We start from the raw sequence: 23,552 nt of genomic DNA on the forward strand, positions 1-23,552 counted from the left end.
TACAGAATAGTGAAAGGCCTGGGTAGAGTGGATGTGGAGAGGATGATTCCACTAGTGGGAGAGTCTAGGACCAGAGGTCACAGCCTCAGAATTAAAGGACGTTCCTTTATGAAGGAGATGTGGCGAAATTTCTTTAGTCGTTGGGTGGTGAATTTGTGGAATTCATTGCCACAGAAGGCTGTGGAGGCCGTCAATGGATGTTTTTAAGGCAGAGACAGATAGATTTGTGATTGGTACGGGTGTCAGGAGTTATGGGGAGAAGGCAGCTGTACAGGGCTCTGGTGAGACCACATCTGGACTATTGTGTACAGTTTTGGTCTCCTAATTTGAGGAAGGACATCCTTGTGATTGAGGCAGTGCAGCGTAGGTTCACCAGATTGATCCCTGGGATGGCAGGACTGTCATGTGAGGAAAGATTGAAAAGACTAGGCGTATTCACTGGAGTTTAGAAGGATGAGGGGGAATCTTATAGAAACATATAAAATTATAAAAGGACTGGACAAGCTAGATGCAGGAAAAATGTTCCCAATGTTGGGCGAGTCCAGAACCAGGGGCCACAGTCTTAGAATAAAGGGGAGGCCATTTAAGGCTGAGGTGAGAAAATTTGTTTTCACCCAGAGAGCTGTGAATTTATGGAATTGCCCGCCACAGAGGGCAGTGGAGGCCAAATCACTGGATGGATTTAAGAGCGAGCTAGATAGAGCTCTAGGGGCTAGTGGAGTCAATGGATATGGGGAGAAGGCAGGCACGGGTTATTGATTGGGGACGATCAGCCATGATCACAATGAATGGCGGTGCTGGCTTGAAGGGCCGAATGGCCTCCTCCTGCACCTATTTCCAATGTTTCAATGTTTCTAATGGGGCTGAGAGGGAGAGATAGATTAACCATGTTTGAATACGGAGTAGACTTGATGAGCCGAATGGCCTAATTCACCATTAGAAGCATAGAAAATAGGTGCAGGAGTAGGTCATTCGTCTCTTCGAGCCAGCACCACCAGACAATATGATCATGGCTGATCATCCAAAATCAGAACCCTGTCCCTGCTTTCTCCCCATATCCCTCGATTCCGTTAGCCCAAAGAGCTAAATCCAACTCTCTCTTGAAAACATCCAGTGTATTGGCCTCCACTGCCTTCTGTGGCAGAGAATTCCACAGATTTACGACTCTCTTGGTGAAAAAGTCTTTCCTCATCTCAGTCCTAAATGGCTTACCCCTTATTCTTAAACTGTGACCCCTGGTTTTGGACACCCCCAACATCGGGAACATTTTTCCCACATCTAGCTTGTCCATTCTCTTAAGAGTTTTGTATGAATCTACAAGATGCCCTCTCATCCTAAATTCCAGTGAGTACAAGCCCAGTCGACCCAGTCTTCCATCCCACCATCCCGGGAATTAACCTTGTAAACCTACGCTGCACTCCCTCAATAGCAAGAATGCGCTGCACTCCCTCAATAGCAATTCTGCTCCTTGTACTTATGAGCTTATAAACTTTGCTACTCAATAACCCAACTGATGAAGGCCAGCTAACCATACACCTTATCCATAGAACAATGGCATAGAAATTGCTGACTTTCTGATCAATTCTTGCTATTGAGGGAGTGCAGCCTATTCTTGCTATTGAGGGAGTGCAGCGTAGGTTTACAAGATTAATTCCCGGGATGGTGGGACTGTCATATGCTGAGAGAATGGAGCGGCTGGGCTTGTACACTCTGGAGTTTAGAAGGATGAGAGGGCATCTTATTGAAACATATATGATTACTAAGGGTTTGGACACGCTAGAGGCAGGAAACATGTCCCCGATGTTGGGGGAGTCCAGAACCAGGGGCCACAGCTTAAGAATAAGGGGTAAAGACATTTAGAACGGAGATGAGGAAACACTTTTTCCACACAGAGAATTATGAGTGTGGAATTCTCTGCCTCAGAGGGCGGTGGAGGCAGGTTCTCTGGATACTTTCAACCTGCCAGACCCGCTGAGTTACTCCAGCATTTTGTGTCCATCTTTGGTACGAACCAGCATCTGCAGTTCCTTTTGAATGACATAGATCACCCTGTACGCACTAACGCTATCCTACACAAACAAGGGTGTGACGAAGGGTCTCGACCCAAAACGTCACCCACTCCTTCTCTCCAGAGATGCTGCCTGACCCGCTGAGTTACCCCAGCATTTTGTGTCTATTTCCTGCAGATGGATGTCACCCTGTGTAAAAACCTCTTCACTCTCCGGGCAAATGTTTTGAAGAAACACTACCTCCGCCCGCCCTCGACTCCATTCAAGGACCCAAGCAGTCGTTCCAGGTTCACCTGCATCTCCTCCAACCTCATCTATTGCATCCGCTGCTCTAGATGTCAGCTGATCTACAACGGTGAGACCAAGCGCAGGCTTGGCGATCGTTTCGCCCAACGCCTCCGCTCGGTCCGCATTAACCAACCTGACCTCCCGGTGGCTCAGCACTTCAACTGCCCCTCCCATTCCGAATCCGACCTCTCTGTCCTGGGCCTCCTCCATGGCCAGAGTGAGCAACACCGGAAATTGGAGGAGCAGCACCTCATATTCCGCTTGGGCAGTCTGCACCCTAGTGGCATAAACAATGAATTCTCCAATTTCCGGTAGCCCTTGCTGTCTCCTCCCCTTCTCAGCTCCCCCTCAGCCCTCGGGCTCCTCCTCTTCCTTTTTCCTTTCTTCTCGCCCCCCCCCTCCCCTCCCCCCCACCCTACATCAGTCTGAAGAAGGGTTTCGTTCCTTTGCTCCATAGATGCTGCTGCACCCGCTGAGTTTCTCCAGCACTTTGAAAGAAACACTAGACAGTCTCTCGTTTGATTTCCATTTACTAAGTTTATTAGCAGTATAACAGATGCAAACTTGTATGATTTACAGTTTGGTTATAGTTTATAATGTCGATAATATCCAGCGAATATATATAGAAATAGATCTCCATTTTGCAGTTTACATTGTTAATTCCTAGAGAGGAGAAAAGAGAGAAGAATTAAAGAAAGGCGATAACTTCCAAAGAAGGATCTCGACCCGAAACGTCACCCATTCCTTCCCTCCAGAGATGCCGCCCTGTCCCGCTGAGTTACTCCAGCTTATTGTGTCCATCTTCGGTTTAAACCAGCATCTGCAGTTCCTTCCCGCACATGACTATCCTTTAGGGGCTGTCCCACTTGGGCGGCCTAATTGGCGAGTTTAGAAGTGTTTGACAAAAGGTCATGTTGAAGACCTCCTTCCACCTCCTTCGACTATGTTGAAGACCAGCTTCGACTAGCTACGACTAACTTCAGGGAAAATTGGACATCGAATAGTGGAGAGTGAAGATGACCTCCTTCGACCTCCCCTCGACTATGATGAAGACTATCTACGACTACCCTCGACTACCTACGACTAACATTCCGACCTACTGCGACTAAACCTACGAGTAAAAAAAAGTATCGATTTTTTCCAGGGCGACCTTATTTTACTCGCGGGTAACATGTTAAAAAAAAGCCGCGATCTAGCTGAGGCCTCGAGTACGCGGAGACCACTCTCGAGCATGAAGGAGAGTGACGAAGACCACCTACGACCTCGTGTCGACCATGCCGCGAGGATAAGTCAAGGGCAAACTCGCCAGAACTCGCGGGTTAGGTCGTCCAAGTGAGACAGGCTCTTTTCCCTGTTTGGCAAACTGTTGGTCCCCTGATGGAGGCCACATTGAAACGTACAGAATAGTGAAAGGCCTGGATAGAGTGGATGTGGAGAGGATGTTTCCACTAGTGGAAGAGTCTAGGACCAGAAATCACAGCCTCAGAATTAAAGGACATTTTTTTAGGAAGGAGATGAGGAAGAATTTCTTTGGTCAGAGGGTGGTGAATCTGTGGAATTCTTTGCCACAAACGGCTGTGGGGGCCCAGTCAGTGGATATTGTTAAGGCAGAGATAGATAGATTCTTGATTAGTACGGGTGTCAGACGTTATGGGGAGAAGGCAGGAGAATGGGGTTAGGGGGGAGAGATAGATCAGCCATGATTGGATGGTGGAGTAGACTTGATGGGCCGAATGGCCTAATTCTGCTCCTATCACTTATGACTTTTGTACCCTGGTTATTCCCAGCTGATCGCCTCATCCATATGAATCCAAGTGATTCTGACTCTGGGAGAAACAGGAGAATGGATTAGCTGGCAGTTATGGGACACCTCGGTCGGCTAGGACAAGTTGGGCCGAAGGGCCTGTTTCCGTGATGTATGACTCTGTGACTATAACTAAGACCAGACGGGGATTAAAGTGGCTGAACCATCTTAAAGACTTAAATGCCCACTCATTTTCGACAGAGTGGATGTTGGAGAGGATGTTTCCACTAGTGGGAGGGAGTCTAGGACTAGGGGTCGTAGCCTCAGGATTAAATAACGTTCCTTTAGGAAGGAGATGAGGAGGAATTTCTTTAGTCACAGGGTGGTGAATCTGTGGAATTCTTTGCCACAGACGGTTGTGGAGGCCCAGACAGTGGACAGTTTTAAGGCAGAGACAGATAGATTGTTGATTAGTACGGGTGTCAGGGGTTATGGGGAGAAGGCAGGAGAATGGGGTTAGCAGGGAGAGATAGATCAGCCATGATTGAATGGTGTAGTAGACTTGATGGGCCGAATGGTACACAGACCCCAGTTTGCATTGACGGTGCTGAAGTAGAGATGGCAGAAAACCTCAAATTCTATCGTAGGCTCTGGGAACAATTTATAGTAACCAGATAACCTGCAAACCTGCACATCTTTGGAGTGTGTAGTCAATAGACAATAGACAATAGGTGCAGGAGTAGGCCATTCGGCCCTTCGAGCCAGCACCGCCATTCAATGTGATCATGGCTAATCATCCCCAATCAGTACCCCGTTCCTGCCTTCTCCCCATATCCCCTGACTCCGCTATCTTTAAGAGCCCTACCCAACTCTCTCTTGAAAGTATCCAGAGAACTGGCCTCCACCGCCCTCTGAGGCAGAGAATTCCACAGACTCACAACACTCCATGTGAAAAAGTGTTTCCTCGTCTCCGTTCTAAATGACTTACCCCTTATTGAGTATAGAAGTTGGGATGTAATGTTAAAATTGTACAAGGCATTGGTGAGGCCAATTCTGGAGTATGGTGTACAATTTTGGGCGCCTAATTATAGGAAGGATGTCAACAAAATAGAGAGAGTACAGAGGAGATTTACTAGAATGTTGCCTGGGTTTCAGCAACTAAGTTACAGAGAAAGGTTGAACATGTTAGGGCTTTTATTCTTTGGAGCGCAGAAGGTTAAGGGGGGACTTGATAGAGGCCTTTAAAATGATGAGAGGGATAGACAGAGTTGACGTGGATAAGCTTTTCCCACTGAGAGGAGTGAAGATGCAAACAAGGGGACATGACTTGAGAATTAAGGGACAGAAGTTTAGGGGTAACATGAGGGGGAACTTCTTTACTCAGAGAGTGGTAGCGGTGTGGAATGAGCTTCCAGTGGAAGTGGTGGAGGCAGGTTCGTTTTTATCATTTAAAAATAAATTGGATAGTTATATGGACGAGAAAGGAATGGAGGGTTATGGTCTGAGCGCAGGTGTATGGGACTAGGGGAGAATACGTGTTCGGCACGGACTAGAAGGGCCGAGATGGCCTGTTTCCGTGCTGTAATTGTTATATGGTTATTATATGGTTATTCTTAAACTGTGGCCCCTGGTTCTGGATTCCCCCAACATTGCGAACATGTTTCCTGCCTGTAGCGTGTCCAAACCCTTAATAATCTTATATGTTTCACTATCTTTAAGAACTCTATCTAACACTCTCTTAGAAACATAGAAAATAGAAACATAGAAAATAAGTGCAGGAGTAGGCCATTCGGCCCTTCGAGCCTGCACCGCCATTCAATATGATCACTGCTGATCATCCAACTCAGTATCCCGTACCTGCCTTCTCTCCATACCCCCTGATCCCTTTAGCCACAAGGGCCACATCTAACTCCCTCTTAAATATAGCCAATGAACTGGCCTCAACTACCTTCTGTGGCAGAGAAGCATCCAGAGAATTGGCCTCCACTGCCTTCTGTGGAGGTCTGTGCAACAGTGGAAGAACGTCTTGAAGAGCCCTATCTAGCTCTGATGGGAGAGGGGAGAGGAGAGGGAGTGGCCAGGGTGAGACTGGTCCTTGATACCATAGCAACTCACCATGATAGCGTTGACGATGTCATTCTTGTTGTGTCTCAGGGCTCGTACAGCTTTGCCTCGGGACACGTTAGCCTGGGCCATCACCAGCTCGATGTCTCTCGCCTCCAGTCCCGTTTCGTCCATCTGAAAGTTAAGCACACGGAGTAGAATGTTCACGGCCCATTTCAGTCGGGTGGCACATTGGCACAGCGGTCTGCCAGCTGATGGCGTCGACCAGCGATCCCCACACACCAACACTATCCTACACACACCAGGGACAATTTTATATTCACGCCCAAGCCCATTAACCGACGAACCTGTGCGTCTTTGGAATGCGGGAGGAAACCAGACATCGCGGAGAAAACCCACATGGTCACTGGATGTGGAAAAGTTACCCCTCAGATTCCAATTAAGTCTTTTCCCCTTCACCATAAACCTATGTCCTCCGGTCCTCGATTCCCCTACTCTGGGCAAGAGACTCTGTGCATCTACCCGATCTATTCCTCTCATGATTTTATACACCTCCATAAGATTACCCCTCGTCCTCCTGTGATCAGGAGGTTTGGAGGGATATGGGCCAAACGTAGGCAGGTGGAACTAGTGTAGATGGGACATGCTTTGACAATAAACAATAGACAATAGGTGCAGGAGAAGGCCATTCGGCCCTTCGAGCCAGCCCCGCCATTCAATGTGATCATGGCTGATCATCCCCAATCAGTACCCCGTTCCTGCCTTCTCCCCATATCCCCCGACTCCACTATCTTTAAGAGCCCTATCTAGCTCTCTCTTGAAAGTATCCAGAGAACCGGCCTCCACCGCCCTCAGGCAGAGAATCCCACAGACTCACAACTCTCTGTGCGAAAAAAGTGTTTCCTCATCTCCGTTCTAAATGGCCGACCTCTTATTCTTAAACTGTGTGTGTGGCCCCTGGTTCTGGATTCCCCCAACATCGGGAACATGTTTCCTGCCTCTAGCGCGTCCAAACCCTTAATAATCTTATATGTTTCAATAAGATCCCCTCTCATCCTTCTAAACTCCAGAGTGTACAAGCCCAGCCGCTCCATTCTCTCAGCATATGACAGTCCCGCCATCCCGGGAATTAACCTTGTAAACCTACGCTGCACTCCCTCGATAGCAAGAATGTCCTTCCTCAAATTAGGGGACCAAAACTGCACACAATACTCCAGGTGTGGTCTCACTAGGGCCCTGTACAACTGCAGAAGGACCTCTTTGGTCAGTGTTCATGGACAAGAGACTCTGTGCGTCCACTGTGTGAGTTGGGCCGAAGGGCCTGTTTCAACGTTGTATCACTCTATGACACCATGAGTGCCTCAGGAACATTTTACCTCCTCTTCCTCACTCTCCTCCTTAATGCTGAGGGTGGGAGTTGTTTCCGGGATCAAGGTGGCATGTTCAATCGGGACTTTGAACTTCTCTGCCGCGGCCTTGTGGGCCTGCTGGGATAGATCTTCAATCTGCAATAAAGGCAAAGTGAGTAACTAAGTAAGTAAGTGTATTGGCCAAGTATTCACATACAAGGAATTTGCCTTGGTGCTCCGCCCACAAGTAACAACATGACACACAGTGACAGTTACGAATGACTCAGAAAACTATAAACATTAATAATAATAAAACATTAATGATAAAACACCATTGATCAAGCATGTGAACCAACAAAATACCAGATCAAAGGGAGGCTACAGATTTTTGGCTGTTGAGTAGAGCAACTACTCGTGGATAAAAACTGTTTTTATGTCTGGCTGTGGCAGCTTTGACAGTCCGGAGTCGCCTTCCAGAGGGAAGTGATTCAAAGAGTTTGTGGTCAGGGTGAGAGGGGTCAGAGGTGATCTTGCCCGCTCGCTTCCTGGCCCTTGCAGTGTCCAGTTCATCAATGGAGGGAAGGTTGCAGCCAATAATCTTCTCAGCTGATCGGACAATTCGCTGCAGCCTCCAGATGTCGTGCTTGGTGGCTGAGCCAAACCAGACCATGATGGAGAAGATGAGGACAGACTCTACGATGGCCGTGTAGAATTGGACCATCATTGCCTGTGGCAGATTGTGCTTCCTCAGCTGCCGCAGGAAGTACATCCTCTGTTGGGCCTTTTTGACTGTGGAGTTGATGGTGGCCCCTCACTTAAGGTCCTTGGAGATGATGGGTTCCAAAAAAAGAGGAAGAATTAGATCTTCACCGCGCCTTTCAGGGACCCAGGGAGTTGGGTGTCGCAGCGTTAGAGTCGCTGCCGTACAGCGATCCCGACTACGGGCGCTCTCTGTAGGAAGTTTGTTCGTTCTCCCCGTGACCTGCGTGGGTTTTCTCCGAGATCTTCGGTTTCCTCCCACACTCCAAAGACGTACAGGTTTGTAGGTTAATTGGCTTGGTAAAAGTATAAATTGTCCCCAGTGTGTTTAGGATAGTGTTAATGTGCGGGGATCGCTGGTCGGCGCGGTTCTGGAGGGCCGAAGGGCCTGTTTCCGCGCTGTATCTCTAAACAAAACTAAGTTGAACCTCTTGAGGTTTAGTCAGTATTGACAACACAACAGCCAATCTCCACACAATCCTTTACTAATCAAGAATCTGTCAAATTCTGCCTTAATAATATGAATTGACTTGGCCTGCACAGCCGTCTGTGGCAAAGAATTCCACAGATTCACCACCCTCAGACTAAAGAAACTGCTCCCCATCTCCTTTCTAAAGTTACGTCCTTTAATTCTGAGACTGTGCCTTCTAGTCCTAGACTCTCCCCCTAGTGGAAACATCCTCTCCACATCATCTCTATCCAGGTCTCCTGTCTTAAGGCACTGTGTCTTAGGCAATAGACAATAGACAATAGGTGCAGGAATAGGCCATTCGGCCCTTCGAGCCAGCACCACCATTCAATGTGATCATGGCTGATCATCCCCAATCAGTACCCCGTTCCTGCCTTCTCCCCATATCCCCTGACTCCGCTATCTTTAAGAGCCCTATCTAGCTCTCTCTTGAAAGTATCCAGAGAACAGGCCTCCACCGCCCTCTGAGGCAGAGAATTCCACAGACTCACAACTCTCTGTGAGAAAAAGTGTTTCCTCGTCTCCATTCTAAACGGCTTACCCCTTATTCTTAAACTGTGTATTTTGTAAACCAGCAGCTGAGAAAGGTCAGAGGGTCATAAATGATCGGGGCAGAATTAGGCCGCTCGGCCCATCAGGTCTACTCCGCCATTCAATCATGGTTGATCTATCTCTCCCTCCTACTCCCCATTCTCCTGCCTTCTCCCCATAACCCCTGCCACCTGTACTAATCAAGAATCTATATTTCTGTCTTAAAAATATCCATTGATTTGGCATTCAGAGCCTTCGGTGGCAAAGAATCCCACAGATTCACCACCCTCTGACTAAAGCATGCAGTCGCATTATCAATCTTATATGTTCAAAAGTCTGTTCTTGACCGGTTTTGGCCATCTGTGCTGCGATTTCCGAGAGAACGCCACCACTTACAGCCGTCATTTTTGGCCACCGCGCTCAAAGCCCCCCTCCGCCGTATGTGTGCCGAGGATTTTTCCCGTCGATGAAAAATTACAGATATATTAATGTTTTTACAAAATTCCCCATTCTCTCTGCTGCCCCGGCTGGCAACAGGGGGGAGGGAGGGACTATAAAACCAGGAAGTTTTATAGTCCCTCTAGAATTTAGAAGATTGAGAGGGGATCTTATAGAAACTTACAAAATTCTTAAGGTTGGTTGGAAGGCTCGAGATGCAGGAAGATTGTTCCCGATGTTAGGGAAGTCCAGGACAAGGAGTCAAGGAGCTAATGGATAGGGGGAAAAGTCCTTTAAAAACCGAGATATGAGAAGAACTTTTTTCACACAGAGAGTGGTGAATCTCTGGAACTCTCTGCCACAAAGGGTAGTTTGAGGCCAGTTCATTGGCTATATTTAAGAGGGAGTTAGATGTGGCCCTTGTGGCTAAGGGGATCAGGGGGTATGGAGAGAAGGCAGGTACGGGATACTGAGTTGGATGATCAGCCCTGATCATATTGAATGGCGGTGCAGGCTTGAAGGGCCGAATGGCCTACTCCTGCACCTAATTTCTATGTTTCTATGTTTCTATGAAGTGGTGTGCCTCAATTTGTCTGCAAGATGGAGCTCCGTCAATTAGTCTCTGTCACTCTGAGCTCTGAATGACACTGAACAAATGTCTACAGCACTGTGAGTACCCTTAATGTGGTTTGAAAATGAAAATATAGTTAGTTTGAAGTAAAAAAGCTCTGCCTGCAAATGGTTGTTTGGGTTTGGGTTGAAGTAAAAAGGCACTCTCTCTCTCTCTCTCCCCACCTCTCTCTCTCTCTCCCTATCCCTCTCTATTTCTCTCTCTCTCTCTCCCTTCTCTCCTCTCTCTCCCTATCTATCTCTCCCTCCCTCTCTATCTACCCCTCTCTCTCTCCCCCCTCTCTCTCCCCCCCTCCCTCCCCCACTCCCCCCCCCCTCTCCTCCCCCCCCTCCCCTCTCCCGTCCCTCTCCCCCTTCTCCTCTCATCCCCCCTCTCTCCTCCCCTCTCCTCTCATCCCCCCCTCTCTCCTCCCCCCTCTCCTCTCCTCTCCCCCTCTCTCTCCTCTCTCTCTGCCCTCTCCCTGCGCTCTCTCTCCCTCTCTCTGCCTCCCTCCCTCTCTCCCTCTCCCTCTCCCCCCTCTCTCTCTCTCTCCCCCCCTCTCCCCCCTCCCTCCCTCCCTCCCTCCCCCCCCCCCTCTCCTCTCTCCCCCCCTCCTCCCCCCCCCCCCCCCCCCCCCCCCTCTCTCTCTCTCTCCCCCCCCATGTTCTATGTTCGACGATATCCAGTTTAATTCAGTTTGCTTTGGAGATACAGCAGGGAAACAGGCCCTTCAGACCTAAACTAAACTAAGTCATGTTCATAAGTTATAGGAGCAGAGTTAGGCCATTCGGCCCATCGGGTCGACTCCGCCATTCAATCATAGCTGATTACAAGGTTAATTCCTGGGATGGCGGGACTGTCATATGCTGAGAGAATGGAGCAGCTGGGCTTGTACTCTCTGGAGTTTAGAAGGATGAGAGGATATACCTCATTGAAACATATAATACTGTTAAGGGTTTGGACACGCTAGAGGCAGGAAACATGTTCCCGATGTTGGGGGAGTCCAGAACCAGGGGCCACAGTTTAAGAATAAGGGGTAAGCCATTTAGAACAGAGACGAGGAACCACTTTTTCTCACAGAGAGTCGTGAGTCTGTGGAATTCTCTGCCTCAGAGGGCGGTGGAGGCCGGTTCTCTGGATACATTCAGGAGAGAGCTAGGTAGGGCTCTTAAAAGTAGCGGAGTCAGGGGATATGGGGAGAAGGCAGGAACGGGGTACTGATTGGGGATGATCAGCCATGATCACATTGAATGGCGGTGCTGGCTCGAAGGGCCGAATGGCCTCCTCCTGCACCTATTGTCTATTGTCTGTTGATCTATCTCTCCCTCCCAACCCCCTTCTCCTGCCTTTCCCCCATAGCCTCTGACACCCGTACTGATCAACTAATCGAGAGCCCGCATTGCCGACCAGCGATCCCCGTACACGAGCACTGTCCTGCCCACACTAGCGACAATTTACCAAATATTTACCAAAGCCAATTAACCTGCAAACCTGCACGTCTTTGGAGTTTGGGAGGAAACCGGAGCACCCGGAGAAAACCCACGCGGGCCGCGGGGAGATGTACAGTCAGCACTCACTGGTGGTCGGGATGGAACCCGGGGTCTATGACGCTGTAAGGCAGCGCCTCTACCCGCTGAGCCAGCGTGCCGCCCTGTCGCAGTCGGGAACCAGTTCTCACCTTAGCTTCTCCGAAGACGATGTAGATGTCGGACACCGGGCTCTTGAAGACGTCGGGTTTGGTTATCACAAACAGGATGTTCTTGGACTTTCTGATTGTTATCCGTGTCACACCATGGACCTGGCGTAGCCCCAGCTTAGACATGGCCTGGGACAGAGTTGGTGGGGTGGGGTGGGGGGATTGGATGAGTGGAGGAGAGAGAGAGAGAATGAGACAAACGCATGGAAAATGCACAGAAACAGGCCCTTCGGCCCACAGAGTTCATGCCGACCCGTTCACACTATCTATATATTAGGTATGTTGCAAAACCTACTTGAATTGTCGCTGAGAATCTGCCCCACCCCGTGTACGCGATTTTGGCGCTGTTTAGAGGGGGCGGGTTTAAAACGCGATTTTTACTAGGCTGTTCCAATCGAAGATGTTCAGCCTAGTAAATCATTAACGAAAAATCGCTGAAAGACCCCGTCGCAAAAGGTATTATTAGTTTTATAGGCCTCGAATAATAGTTATAATAGTTTTAAAATCACTATCTCAACCCGCGACCTCTCGCAGCCCCAGGGTTTTATAAAGCAAACAATTAAAGGTATGTACCTTATTTTTACATTAAAAGGGGCTTCTTAAGAACCCTGTATATAAAGTTTTCTATAGCGAGTAGCTCATTTTGGGCTCTTTATATCCCGCAGTATTTTTCTGGGCATTTGAGGCACAAATCCAGCACAATGTGATTGTTCTAAACCAGCGCGTTCACAGGAACCCACTAGAAAGCCGATTAAAATGGACTTTAATTTACAGCAATTGAACACTAAATTCCTTCCATTTGGCCTATAAATTGATGTAAATGAGATTTAAAAATCATATTTTATTGTGAATTATTTGTGAATATTATTTGGACACTTAGGCTATTTAAAAATGTTAACCATTTATTAAGAAATGGATAGATGTTTAGATCTAGTAATTGAAGTTTGAAATTAGCTACAATTGGGTAACTAACTAATTATATGCTTTAATTTCAGGTCATCCAAGTAAGATTATTTTATATTTGTTTTAGAATGGTTCAATCTATGATAACTGAAAATTTCATTCAGTTCTCTTAATTTTTAAGAAGGTTATGGGCTTTTGACTGTCCATGATCACAGCTTTTTTGTTATGTCCATAGAAAATCAATAGGGAACAAGATGCTAATTTCCAAGTATGGAAATGGCCATAACTTTTTTAAATATTGGGATATGAAAGTGAATTAGGTGTCAAATTAAACCTCTTTTTATGCTTTATCTGATGGGATAAATTGCAGACTTGATTTTTTTAAATCTCAAAATTTTGTAACATTGCTATATATATTATCCCACTTTCTCATCCACACACTTTATGGGCAATTTTCATAGAAACATAGACAATAGGTGCAGGAGTAGGCCATTCGGCCCTTCGAGCCTGCCACGCCATTCAATATGATCATAGCTGATCATCTAACTCAGTATCCTGCTAACACAGCTAACACTGCCCCCCAGCTTCGTGTCATCCGCAAACTTGGAGATGTTGCATTCAATTCCCTCGTCCAAATCATTAATATAAATTGTAAATAGCTGGGGTATGGAGAGAAGGCAGGTACAGGATAGTGAGTTGGATGATCAGCCATGATCATATTGAATGGCGGTGTAGGCTCGAAGGGCCTACTACTGCACCTATTTTCTATGTTTCTATCCTGTACCTGCCTTCTCTCCATACCCCCTGATCCCTTTAGCCACAAGGGCCACATCTAACTCAGATAGCACAATGGGCTAAGAGTTCGGCTGGCGACCGGAAGGTAGCCGGTTCAAATCCCGCTTGGAGTGCATACTGTCGTTGTGTCCTTGGGCAAGACACTTCACCCACCTTTGCCTGTAATGGAATGTAATTACGGCGGCAGGCGCGGGCACACCGCGACGCCCTGTGTCTCCCTTTCAAGGGAGATGCTAAAAATGGATTTCGTTGTCTCTGTACTGTACACTGACAATGACAATGAATTGAATCATTTCATTTTTTCATTTCATATAGCCAATGAACTGTGGCCTCAACTACTTTCTGTGGCAGAGAATTCCACAGATTCACCACTCTCTGTGCGAAAAATGTTTTTCTCATCTCGGTCTTAAAAGATTTCCCCCTTATCCTTAAACTGTGACCCCCTTGTTCTGGACTTCCCCAACACCGGGAACTATCTTCCTGCATCTAGCCTGTCCAACCCCTTAAGAATTTTGTAAGTTTCTATAAGATCCCCCCTCAATCTTCTAAATTCTAGCGAGTACAAGCCGAGTCTATCCAGTTGGACAATTCAGATGGACAATTAACGTACAAACCTGCATCAATAAAGTCTTGTCTAAGCGCGGGTCGATCACAGGTCTGTCTTTGAAGATAGACCGTGGAAACAGGCCCTTTGGCCCACCAGGTCCATGCTAACCAGCGATCACCCCGTACACTAGCACTATCCTATACACTTGGAACAATTTACAATTTTTTTTAAACTGAAGCCAATTAATCTACAAACCTTTGGATTGACCTGCTGAGTTACTCCAGCTTACAGCATCTCTCTTTGGTTTAAACCAGCATCTGTAGTTCCTTGTGCAGGAAGGGACAGGCAGCATCTCCGGAGAAAAGGAATAGGTCAACACCCATGTGGTCTTGTCTAAGTCTTGGTCTTGTGGATCACAGGTTTGTACATACATGCTGAGCTCCAGAACCAGGGCACTCAAATTAAGAATGAGGGGAAGGCCAATTTGGACTGAGATGAGGAAAAATCTTTTCACCCAGGGAGTGTGCAGTTTTGGTCCCCTAATTTGAGGGAGGACACTCTTGCTATTGAGGGAGTGCAGCGTAGGTTTACAAAGTTAATTCCCGGGATGGCGGGACTGTCATATGCTGAGAGAATGGAGCGGCTGGGCTTGTACACTCTGGGGTTTAGAAGGATGAGAGGAGATCTTATTGAAACATATAAGATTATTAATGGTTTGGACACGCTAGAGGCAGGAAACATGTTCCCGGTGTTGGGGGAGTCCAGAACCAGGGGCCACAGTTTAAGAATAAGGGGTAAGCCATTTAGAACGGAGACGAGGAAACACTTTTTCACACAGATAGTTGTGAGTCTGTGGAATGCTCTGCCTCAGAGGGTGGTGGAGGCCGGTTCTTTGGATACTTTCAAGAGAGAGCTAGATAGGGCTCTTAAAGATAGTGGAGTCAGGGGATATGGGGAGAAGGCAGGAACTACTGATTGGGGATGATCAGCCATGATCACGTTGAATGGCGGTGCTGGCTCGAAGGGCCGAATGGCCTACTCCTGCATCTACTTTCTAGGCCCTTCAGCCCAACTTGCCCACACCAACCAACATGTCCCATCGAAACAAGTCCAACGTGCGTGCGTTTGGTCCATATCCCTCTAAAACCCATCCTATCCATGCACCTGCGCACCTATGTTCTATGTTTCTATGTTTCCACACGCCTGTTCATACGTGTACACACGCCGCCGTCGGTCGACGTGCATTAACTCACCTTGCGCGCCTTCTTCTCACTGCGGCTCTGCTTGGCTTTGCTCACAGGCTCATCGCCAATCCCCACTGCCTGAGCCAACTGCGACTGCCAGCCAATGGTACCCAAAAAAAAACAGAACACGTCGTACTTAATATTCACAGACATCCCCGACACCAAAAATATTCTCGCCCCGAAAACGCCAGTCATTCTCTGGTCACGACATCCGCTGCACAACTCATCCGCTTTCTGTCGTGGGGTAGACTGACGGACTCCCCCCCCCCCCCCCCCCTCACCAATCTTTGCACATCCCCAATCCTTTCCGCTCGTCACTTTGTGTTTTTACGATGTTGGCAGATCAATTCCCCTCCTGGGATCAATAAAGTTCTATCGTAGCGTATCGTATCGTTAGATACAACATGGATTAGATGCAGAGGGGACTATTGCCCAACCGTCTGCCCATCAAACAACCCCCTCCCCCACACTCGCGGTATCCACCTATCACTTAGAGTCAGTGACATATAGCATGGAAACAGGCCCTTCGGCCCAACTTGTCCACACCGGCCAACATGCCCCATCTACATCAGTCCCACCTGCCCGCGTTTGGCCCATATCCCCTCCAAACCTGTCCTATCCATGTACCTCTCTAACTTCTAACTTTTGTCTACCTTCAATTTTCCAGCATCTGCAGTTCCTTCTTAAATACCTGTCTAACTGTTAGTTTCACTTTAGTTTATAGATACAGTGCGGAAACAGGCCCTTCGGCCCACCGAGTGCATGCCAACCAGCGATCCCCGCACACTAACACTATCCTACATGCTCTGGGGACAATTTACATTCATGCCATGCCTATTGACCCCGCCAACTTGTCCCATCTACACTAGTCAACACTAAGCCCACCTGCTTGTGTTTGGCCCATATCCCTCCAAACCTGTCCTATCCATGTACCTGTCCAACAGTTTCTTAAACAATGGGATAGTCCCAGCCTCAACTACCTCCTCTGGCAGCTTGTTCCATACACCCACCACCCTCTGTGTGGAAAAGTTACCCCTCGGGTTCCTGTTAAATCTTTCCCCCCTCACCTTAAAGCTATGGTTTTCGATTCCCTTCCTTTCCTGATCTATTCCTCTCATGATTTTGTAGTTTCCAGGCTTTGTCCCACTCCCATCTCCCATTCCCAGTTTTTTTCTCCCCCTCCAAACCCCCCCACCCTACCACATCCATCAGTCTGACCCGACACTCTATGGATGCTGCCTGACCTGCCGAGTTCCTCCAGCACTTGTTTTTCTCAAGATCCCAGCATCTGCAGTTCCTAATGTCTGCAATCATCTATACAACAATGAGTCCTTGGTGGGCCTGTACAACATGGGTGCGTGAAGCCCACTACCCCCACTCTTCCCAAGGGCACGGGCAGGCAGGCAGCATTTCGGGTGGAGACCCTTTGTCATTCTGATGGAGGTGTTTTCCCAAAGACTCCACCATTGGGCACCATATCTGAGGAAGGGTGTGCTGGGCTCTGGACAGGGTCCAGAGGAGGTTTACAAGAACGATCCCAGGAATGAGTGGGTTAACATATGATGAGCGTTTGAAGGCGGTGGGCCCGTACTCGCTGGGGCTCATTGAAACGTACAGACTAGTGCAAGGCCTGGATAGAGTGGATGTGGAGAGGATGTTTCCACTAGTGGGAGAGTCCAGGACCAGAGGACACAGCCACAGAATTAAAATACTTCCTTTCAGAGGAGAGGAGGAGGAACTTCTTTAGTCAGAGGGTGGCGAATCTGTGAAATTAGTTTAGCTTAGTTTACAGATCCAGTGCGGAAACAGGCTCTTCGGCCCCACCGGGTCCGCGCCGACCAGCGATCCCCGCACATTAACACCATCCTACACCCACTAGGGACAATTTACATTTACACCAAGCCAATTAACCTACACATCTTTGGAGTGTGGGAGGAAACCGAAGATCTTGGAGAAAACCCACGCAGGTCACGGGGAGAACGTACAAACTCCGTACAGACAGCGCCCGTAGTCGGGATCGAACCCGGGTCTCCGGCGCTGCATTCACTGTAAGGCAGCAACTCTACCGCTGAGCCACCGTGACCGCCCTGACTTTCAAGTCAATGGATATTTTTAAGGCAGAGATAGATAGATTCTTAATTAGTACGTTGCACTGCCTCAATCACAAGGATGTCCTTCCTCAATTTAGGAGACCAAAACTGTACGCAATACTCCAGATGTGGTCTTACCAGAGCCCTATACAACAGCAGAAGAACCTCTCTACTCCTATACTGAAATCCTCTTGTTATGAAGGTCAACATTCCATTAGCTTTCTTCACTGTGTATCTGAGGCAGAGAATTCCACAGACTCACAACCCTCTGTGTGAAAAAGTTTTTCCTCATCTCCGTTATAAATGCCTTACCCCTTATTCTTAGAAACATAGAATAATAGAAAATAGGTGCAGGAGGAGGCCATTCGGCCCTTCGAACCAGCACCACCATTCATTGTGATCATGGCTGATCGTCCCCAATCAATAACCCGTGCCTGCCCTCTCCCCATATCCCTTGATTCCACCAGCCCCTAGAGCTCTATCTAAAGCTCTCCTAAATCCATCCAGTGATTTGGCCTCTACTGCCCTCTGTGGCAGGGAACTCCATAAATTCACAACTCTCTGGGTGAAAAAGTTTTTTCTCACCTCAGTCTTAAATGGCCTCCCCTTTATTCTAAGACTGTGGCCCCTGGTTCTGGACTCGCCCAACATTGGGAACATTTTTTCCTGCATCTAGCTTGTCCAGTCCTTTTATAATTTTATATGTTTTCTATAAGATCCCACCTCATCCTTCTAAACTCCAGTGAATACAAGCCTAGTCTTTTCAATCTTTCCTCACATGACAGTCCCGCCATCCCAGGGATCAATCTCGTGAACCTTCGCTGCACTGCCTCAATCACAAGGATGTCCATCCTCAAATTAGGAGACCAAAACTGTACACAATACTCCAGATGTGGTCTTACCAGAGCCCTCTACAACTGCAGAAGAACCTCTTTACTCCTGTACTGAAATCCTCTTGTTATGAAGGCCAATATTCCATTAGCTTTCTTCACTGCCTGCTGTACCTGCACGCCAACTTTCAGTGACCGGTGTACAAGGACACCCAGGTCTCGCTGTACCTCCCCCTTACCTAACCGAACCCCATTGAGATAATAATCTGCCCGCCTGTTTTTGCCACCTCACTCTTAAACTGTGGCCCCTGGTTCTGGACTCCCCCAACATCGGGAACATGTTTCCTGCCTCTAGCGTGTCCAAACCTTTAATAATCTTATATGTTTCAATAAGATCCTCTCTCATCCTTCTAAATTCCAGAGTGTACAAGCCCAGCCGCTCTATTCTCTCAGCATATGACAGTCCCGCCATCCCGGGAATTAACCTTGTGACCAATATCTCCTACCAAGATCGATTCAGTGTAATTTGGATGACAAAATGTAAAAATGATCCAATTCTTCAGTTGCCTTTCATCTGTTAGTGACGCATCTTACACCCGGCATTGATATATGATGATTTATACTGTTGCAACCTCCTGCAAATATAACACATCTTTGCAAGCACTTCAGTCACAGATGAGGTGCCAGAACACTGGAGAACAGACAATGTGGCTGCTCTGGTTCAGAAGGGCAATGGTGTCAAACCGGGACCTAACAGTCTGAAGGAAGGTCTCGGCCCAAATCCTTCTCTCCAGAGATGCTGCCTGTCCTGCTGAGTTACTCCAGCTCTTTGAGAGAATGGAGCGTCTGAGCTTGTACACTCTGGAGTTTAGAAGGATGAGAGGGCATCTTATTGAAACATATATGATTGTTAAGGGTTTGGACACGCTAGAGGCAGGAAACATGTTCCCAATGTTTTGAGTATAGAAGCTGGGATGTAATGTTAAAATTGTACAAGGCATTGGTGAGACCAAATCTGGAGCATGGTGTACAATTTTGGTCGCCCAATTATAGGAAGGATGTCAACAAAATAGAAAGAGTACAGAGGAGATTTACTAGAATGTTGCCTGGGTTTCAACAACTAAGTTACAGAGATAGGTTGAAGAAGTTAGGTCTTTATTCTCTGGAGCGTAGAAGGTTAAGGGGGGACTTGATAGAGGTCTTTAAAATGATGAGAAGGATAGACAGAGTTGATGTGGACAAGCTTTTCCCTTTGAGAATAGGGAAGATTCAAACAAGAGGACATGACTTCAGAATCAAGGGACAGAAGTTTAGGGGTAATATGAGGGGGAACTTCTTTACTCAGAGAGTGGTAGCGGTGTGGAATGAGCTTCCAGTGGAAGTGGTGGAGGCAGGTTCATTGGTATAATTTAAAAATAAATTGGATAGGCATATGGATGAGAAGGGAATGGAGGGTTATGGTATGAGTGCAGGCAGGTGGGACTAAGGGAAACAAGTTGTTCGGCACGGACTTGTAGGGCCGAGATGGCCTGTTTCCGTGCTGTAATTGTTATATGGTTATATGGTTATATGTTGGGGAAGTCCAGAACCAAGGGCCACAGTTTAAGAATAAGGAGTAAGCCATTTCGAACGGAGACGAGGAAACACTTTTTCTCACAGTGTTGTGAGTCTGTGGAATTCTCTGCCTCAGAGGGCAGTGGAGGCAGGTTCTCTGGATACTTTCAAGAGAGAGCTAGATATGGCTCCTAAAGATAGCAGAGTCGGGGGATATGGGGAGAAGGCAGGAACGGGGTACTGATTGTGGATGATCAGCTATGATCACATTGAATGGTGGTGCTGGCTCGAAGGGCCGAATGGCCTACTCCTGCACCTATTGTCTATTGTCTATTGTTATTATTACATCGAAACATAGATATAGAAATTAGGTGCAGTAGGTTTAAAGTGTCAGGGGATTTTTTTCATAGGAACCTGAGGGGCAACTTTTTCACACAAATGAAATACATTTGGACTGGTACATGGATAGGAAAGGTTTTGACGGTTCAGATTAAATATTCTTTAGTCAGAGGGTGGTGAATCTGTGGAATTCATTGCTACAGACGGCTGTGGAGGCCAAGTCAATGGACAATAGACAATAGGTGCAGGAGGAGGCCATTCGACCCTTCGAGCCAGCACCGCCATTCAATGTGATCATGGCTGATCATCCCCAATCAGTACCCTGTTCCTGCCTTCTCCCCACATCCCCTGACTCCGCTATTTTTAAGAGCCCTATCTAGCTCTCTCTTGAAAGTATCCAGAGAACCGGCCTCCACCGCCCTCTGAGGCAGAGAATTCCACTAACGCACAACTCTCTGTGTGAAAAAGTGTTTCCTCGTCACCGTTCTAAATGGCTTACCCCTTATTCTTACGGGCGTCAAGGTTTATAGGGAGAAGGGCAGGAGAATGGGGCTGAGAGGGAAAGATAGATCAGCCATGATTGAATGGCGTAGTAGACTCGATGGGCCGAATGGCCTAATTCTTCTCCTATGATTTATGTCCTTAAGAATGATTTGTGTCCAAACGTGGGCACTTGGCATTAGCTTGCATTGGCCATGTTGGTCGCCTTGGTTTGAAGGGCCTGTTTCAGTGAAGTATGACTCTGTGAATGCAAGACATTATGCGATGGAGTACTCCGGCCACAAGGGCGGCACTGGTGCGCAGCGGTAGAGTTGCTGCCCTACAGCGCTCACAGCGCCAGAGTCCCGGGTTCGATCCCGACCAGGGGCGCTGTCTGTACGGAGTATGTACGTTCTCCCCGTGACCTGCGTGGCTTTACTCCGAGATCTTCGGTTTCCTCCCACACTCCAAAGACGTGCAGGTTTGTTGATTAATTGGCTTGGTGTAAATGTAAAAATAATCCCTAGTGTGTGCAGGATAGTGTTAGTGTTAGAATGGGCCCGTTTCCATGCTATATCTGATAAGGTCATAAGTGATAGGAGCAGAATTAGGCCATTCGGCCCATCAAGTCTACTTCACCATTCAATCGTGGCTGATCTATCTCTCCCTCCGAACCCCATTCTCCTGCCTTCTCCCCATCACCCCTGGCACAGATACTAATCAATTCTGAGGCTAAAATCTCTGGTCCTAGACTCTCCCATGAGTGGAAACATCCTCTCCACATCCACTCTATCCAAGCCTCCCTCTCTCTCTGGTATCTCTAAACTGTACTGAATCAACATTCCCCAAGTTGTGGAGGAGATCCTCATCCCATCTCCAACCAGGGCTGGGCCAGAGGTCGGCAACCTGCGGCCCTCGGGCCGAACGTGGCCCGTAACCCGAAATCATCCGGCCCGGTGGCGGATTTTTTTCCCCGTGATCATCCGTCCCGCCGAGCGCTGAGCGCGGCCGAGCTCTGTCTGTACCGCATCCTGCGCAAAGCCGCCGGCACGGCCCACGCACCTTCTGTGAACACGTTTACAAAAGAACTGCAGATGCTGGGAAAATCGAAGGTCGACAAAAATGCTGGAGAAACTCAGCGGGTGAGACGTGACATGCGAGGATTGCACGAGGCTGCCTCACCCGCTGAGTTTCTCCAGCATTTTTGACCACCTTCCCTGAACACGTGACTTGATGCCTGCCATCCGGGGCGGGGATGGGGGCGGGATCCGTATGTACACATGATAGATGTGGCCCCGCCATCCACTCACAGACATGCGTCCCGGCCCCTATGCACAACAAGGTTGCCCACCCCTGGTGCGGAGGAAGGGTTGACACTAACGCCCGTGCCACACACCTGTTCTTGTCCAGCAAGCGGCGACGAAACCTCAGGCTCCTCCAGGTCAGGTACAGAGTCATCGCTCTCCGATTCATTGCAAGACCCTGGAGACACAGAACAGCGGCGTTAGTGACACTGGCTCGTTCACAAGCGAGGGGACTCGTTCGGCCAGACGGTTGTGAATCTGCCTCAGAGGGTGGTGGAGGCCAGTTCTCTGGATGCTTTCAAGAGAGAGCTAGATAGGGCTCTTAAAAATAGCAGAGTCAGGGGATATGGGGGAGAAGGCAGGAACGGGGTACTGATTGGGGATGATCAGCCATGATCACATTGAATGGCGGTGCTGGCTGGAAGGGCCGAATGGCCTACTCACGCACCTATTCTCTATGTTTCTAGGAGCAGAATTAGGCCATTCGGCCCATCGTGTCTACTCCGCCATTCAATCATGGTTGATCTATCTCTCCCTCTCAACCCCATCCTCCTGCCTGCTCGCCAGAGGTCTCAGACTCATAATTAAAGGACGTTCCTTTAGGAAGGAGATGAGGAGGAATTTCTTGAATCAGAGGGTGGTGAATCTGTGGAATTCGTCGCCACAGAAGGCTGCGGAGGCCAGGTCAGTGGATATTTTTATGGCAGAGATAAATAGATTCTTGATTAGTACGGGTGTCAGGGGTTCTGGGGAGAAGGCAGGAGAATGGGGTTGAGAGGGAGAGATGGACCAGCCATGATTGAATGGTGTGGAGAAGATTGATGGGCCGAATGGCCTAATTCTTCTCCTACCACTACGAACATGAACATGAGATGAAATGATGCATCAGGTGACCTGTTTAAGAAAGAACTGCAGATGGTGGAAAAATCGAAGGTAGACAAAAATGCTGGAGAAACTCAGCAGGGTGAGGCAGCTTCAATGGAGCGAAGGAATAGGTGACGTTTCGGGTCGTGACCCTTCTTCAGACCCGAAACGTCACCTATTCCTTCGCTCCATAGATGCTGCCTCACCCGCTGAGTTTCTCCAGCATTTTTGTCTACATCATGTGACCTGATCATCGGGGAAAGCGGAGACTCCCACGCGGGGACAAAACTGAAGGATGAGAGGGCATCTCATTGAAACATATAAGATGCTTAAGGGTTTGGACACACTAGAGGCAGGAAACATGCTCCTGATGTTGGGGGAGTCCAGAACCAGGGGCCACAGTTTAAGAATAAGGAGTAAGCCATTTAGAACGGAGACGTGGAAACACTTTTTCTCACAGAGAGTGGTGAGTCTGTGGAATTCTCTGCCTCAGAGGGCGGTGGAGGCCGGTTCTCTGGATGCTTTCAAGAGAGAGCTAGATAGGGCACTTAAAGATAGCGGAGTCAGGGGGTATGGGGAGAAGGCAGGAACGGGGTACTATTTGGGGATATACAAAAATGCTGTCGAAACTCAGCGGGTGCAGCA

The 23,552-nt window shown here is 48.2% G+C and overlaps 1 protein-coding gene across 1 annotated transcript; it reads right to left on the reverse strand.

Annotated features, from left to right (window-relative positions):
• Positions 1-2,815: 2,815 nt before the first annotated feature.
• Positions 2,816-22,234, reverse strand: LOC129694226 (nascent polypeptide-associated complex subunit alpha-like; the record flags this gene model as incomplete). Its single annotated transcript, XM_055630943.1, has 6 exons — positions 2,816-2,960; positions 6,157-6,279; positions 7,482-7,610; positions 11,940-12,086; positions 15,456-15,539; positions 22,136-22,234. Coding segments are annotated over 6 exons (597 nt in total), but the record flags the coding sequence as incomplete, so codon positions are not given.
• Between the last annotated feature and the right edge of the window lie 1,318 nt (positions 22,235-23,552).

The sequence above is a fragment of the Leucoraja erinacea genome, unplaced genomic scaffold (assembly GCF_028641065.1).
Source record: "Leucoraja erinacea ecotype New England unplaced genomic scaffold, Leri_hhj_1 Leri_583S, whole genome shotgun sequence".
In the NCBI taxonomy this organism is placed as follows: domain Eukaryota; kingdom Metazoa; phylum Chordata; class Chondrichthyes; order Rajiformes; family Rajidae; genus Leucoraja; species Leucoraja erinaceus.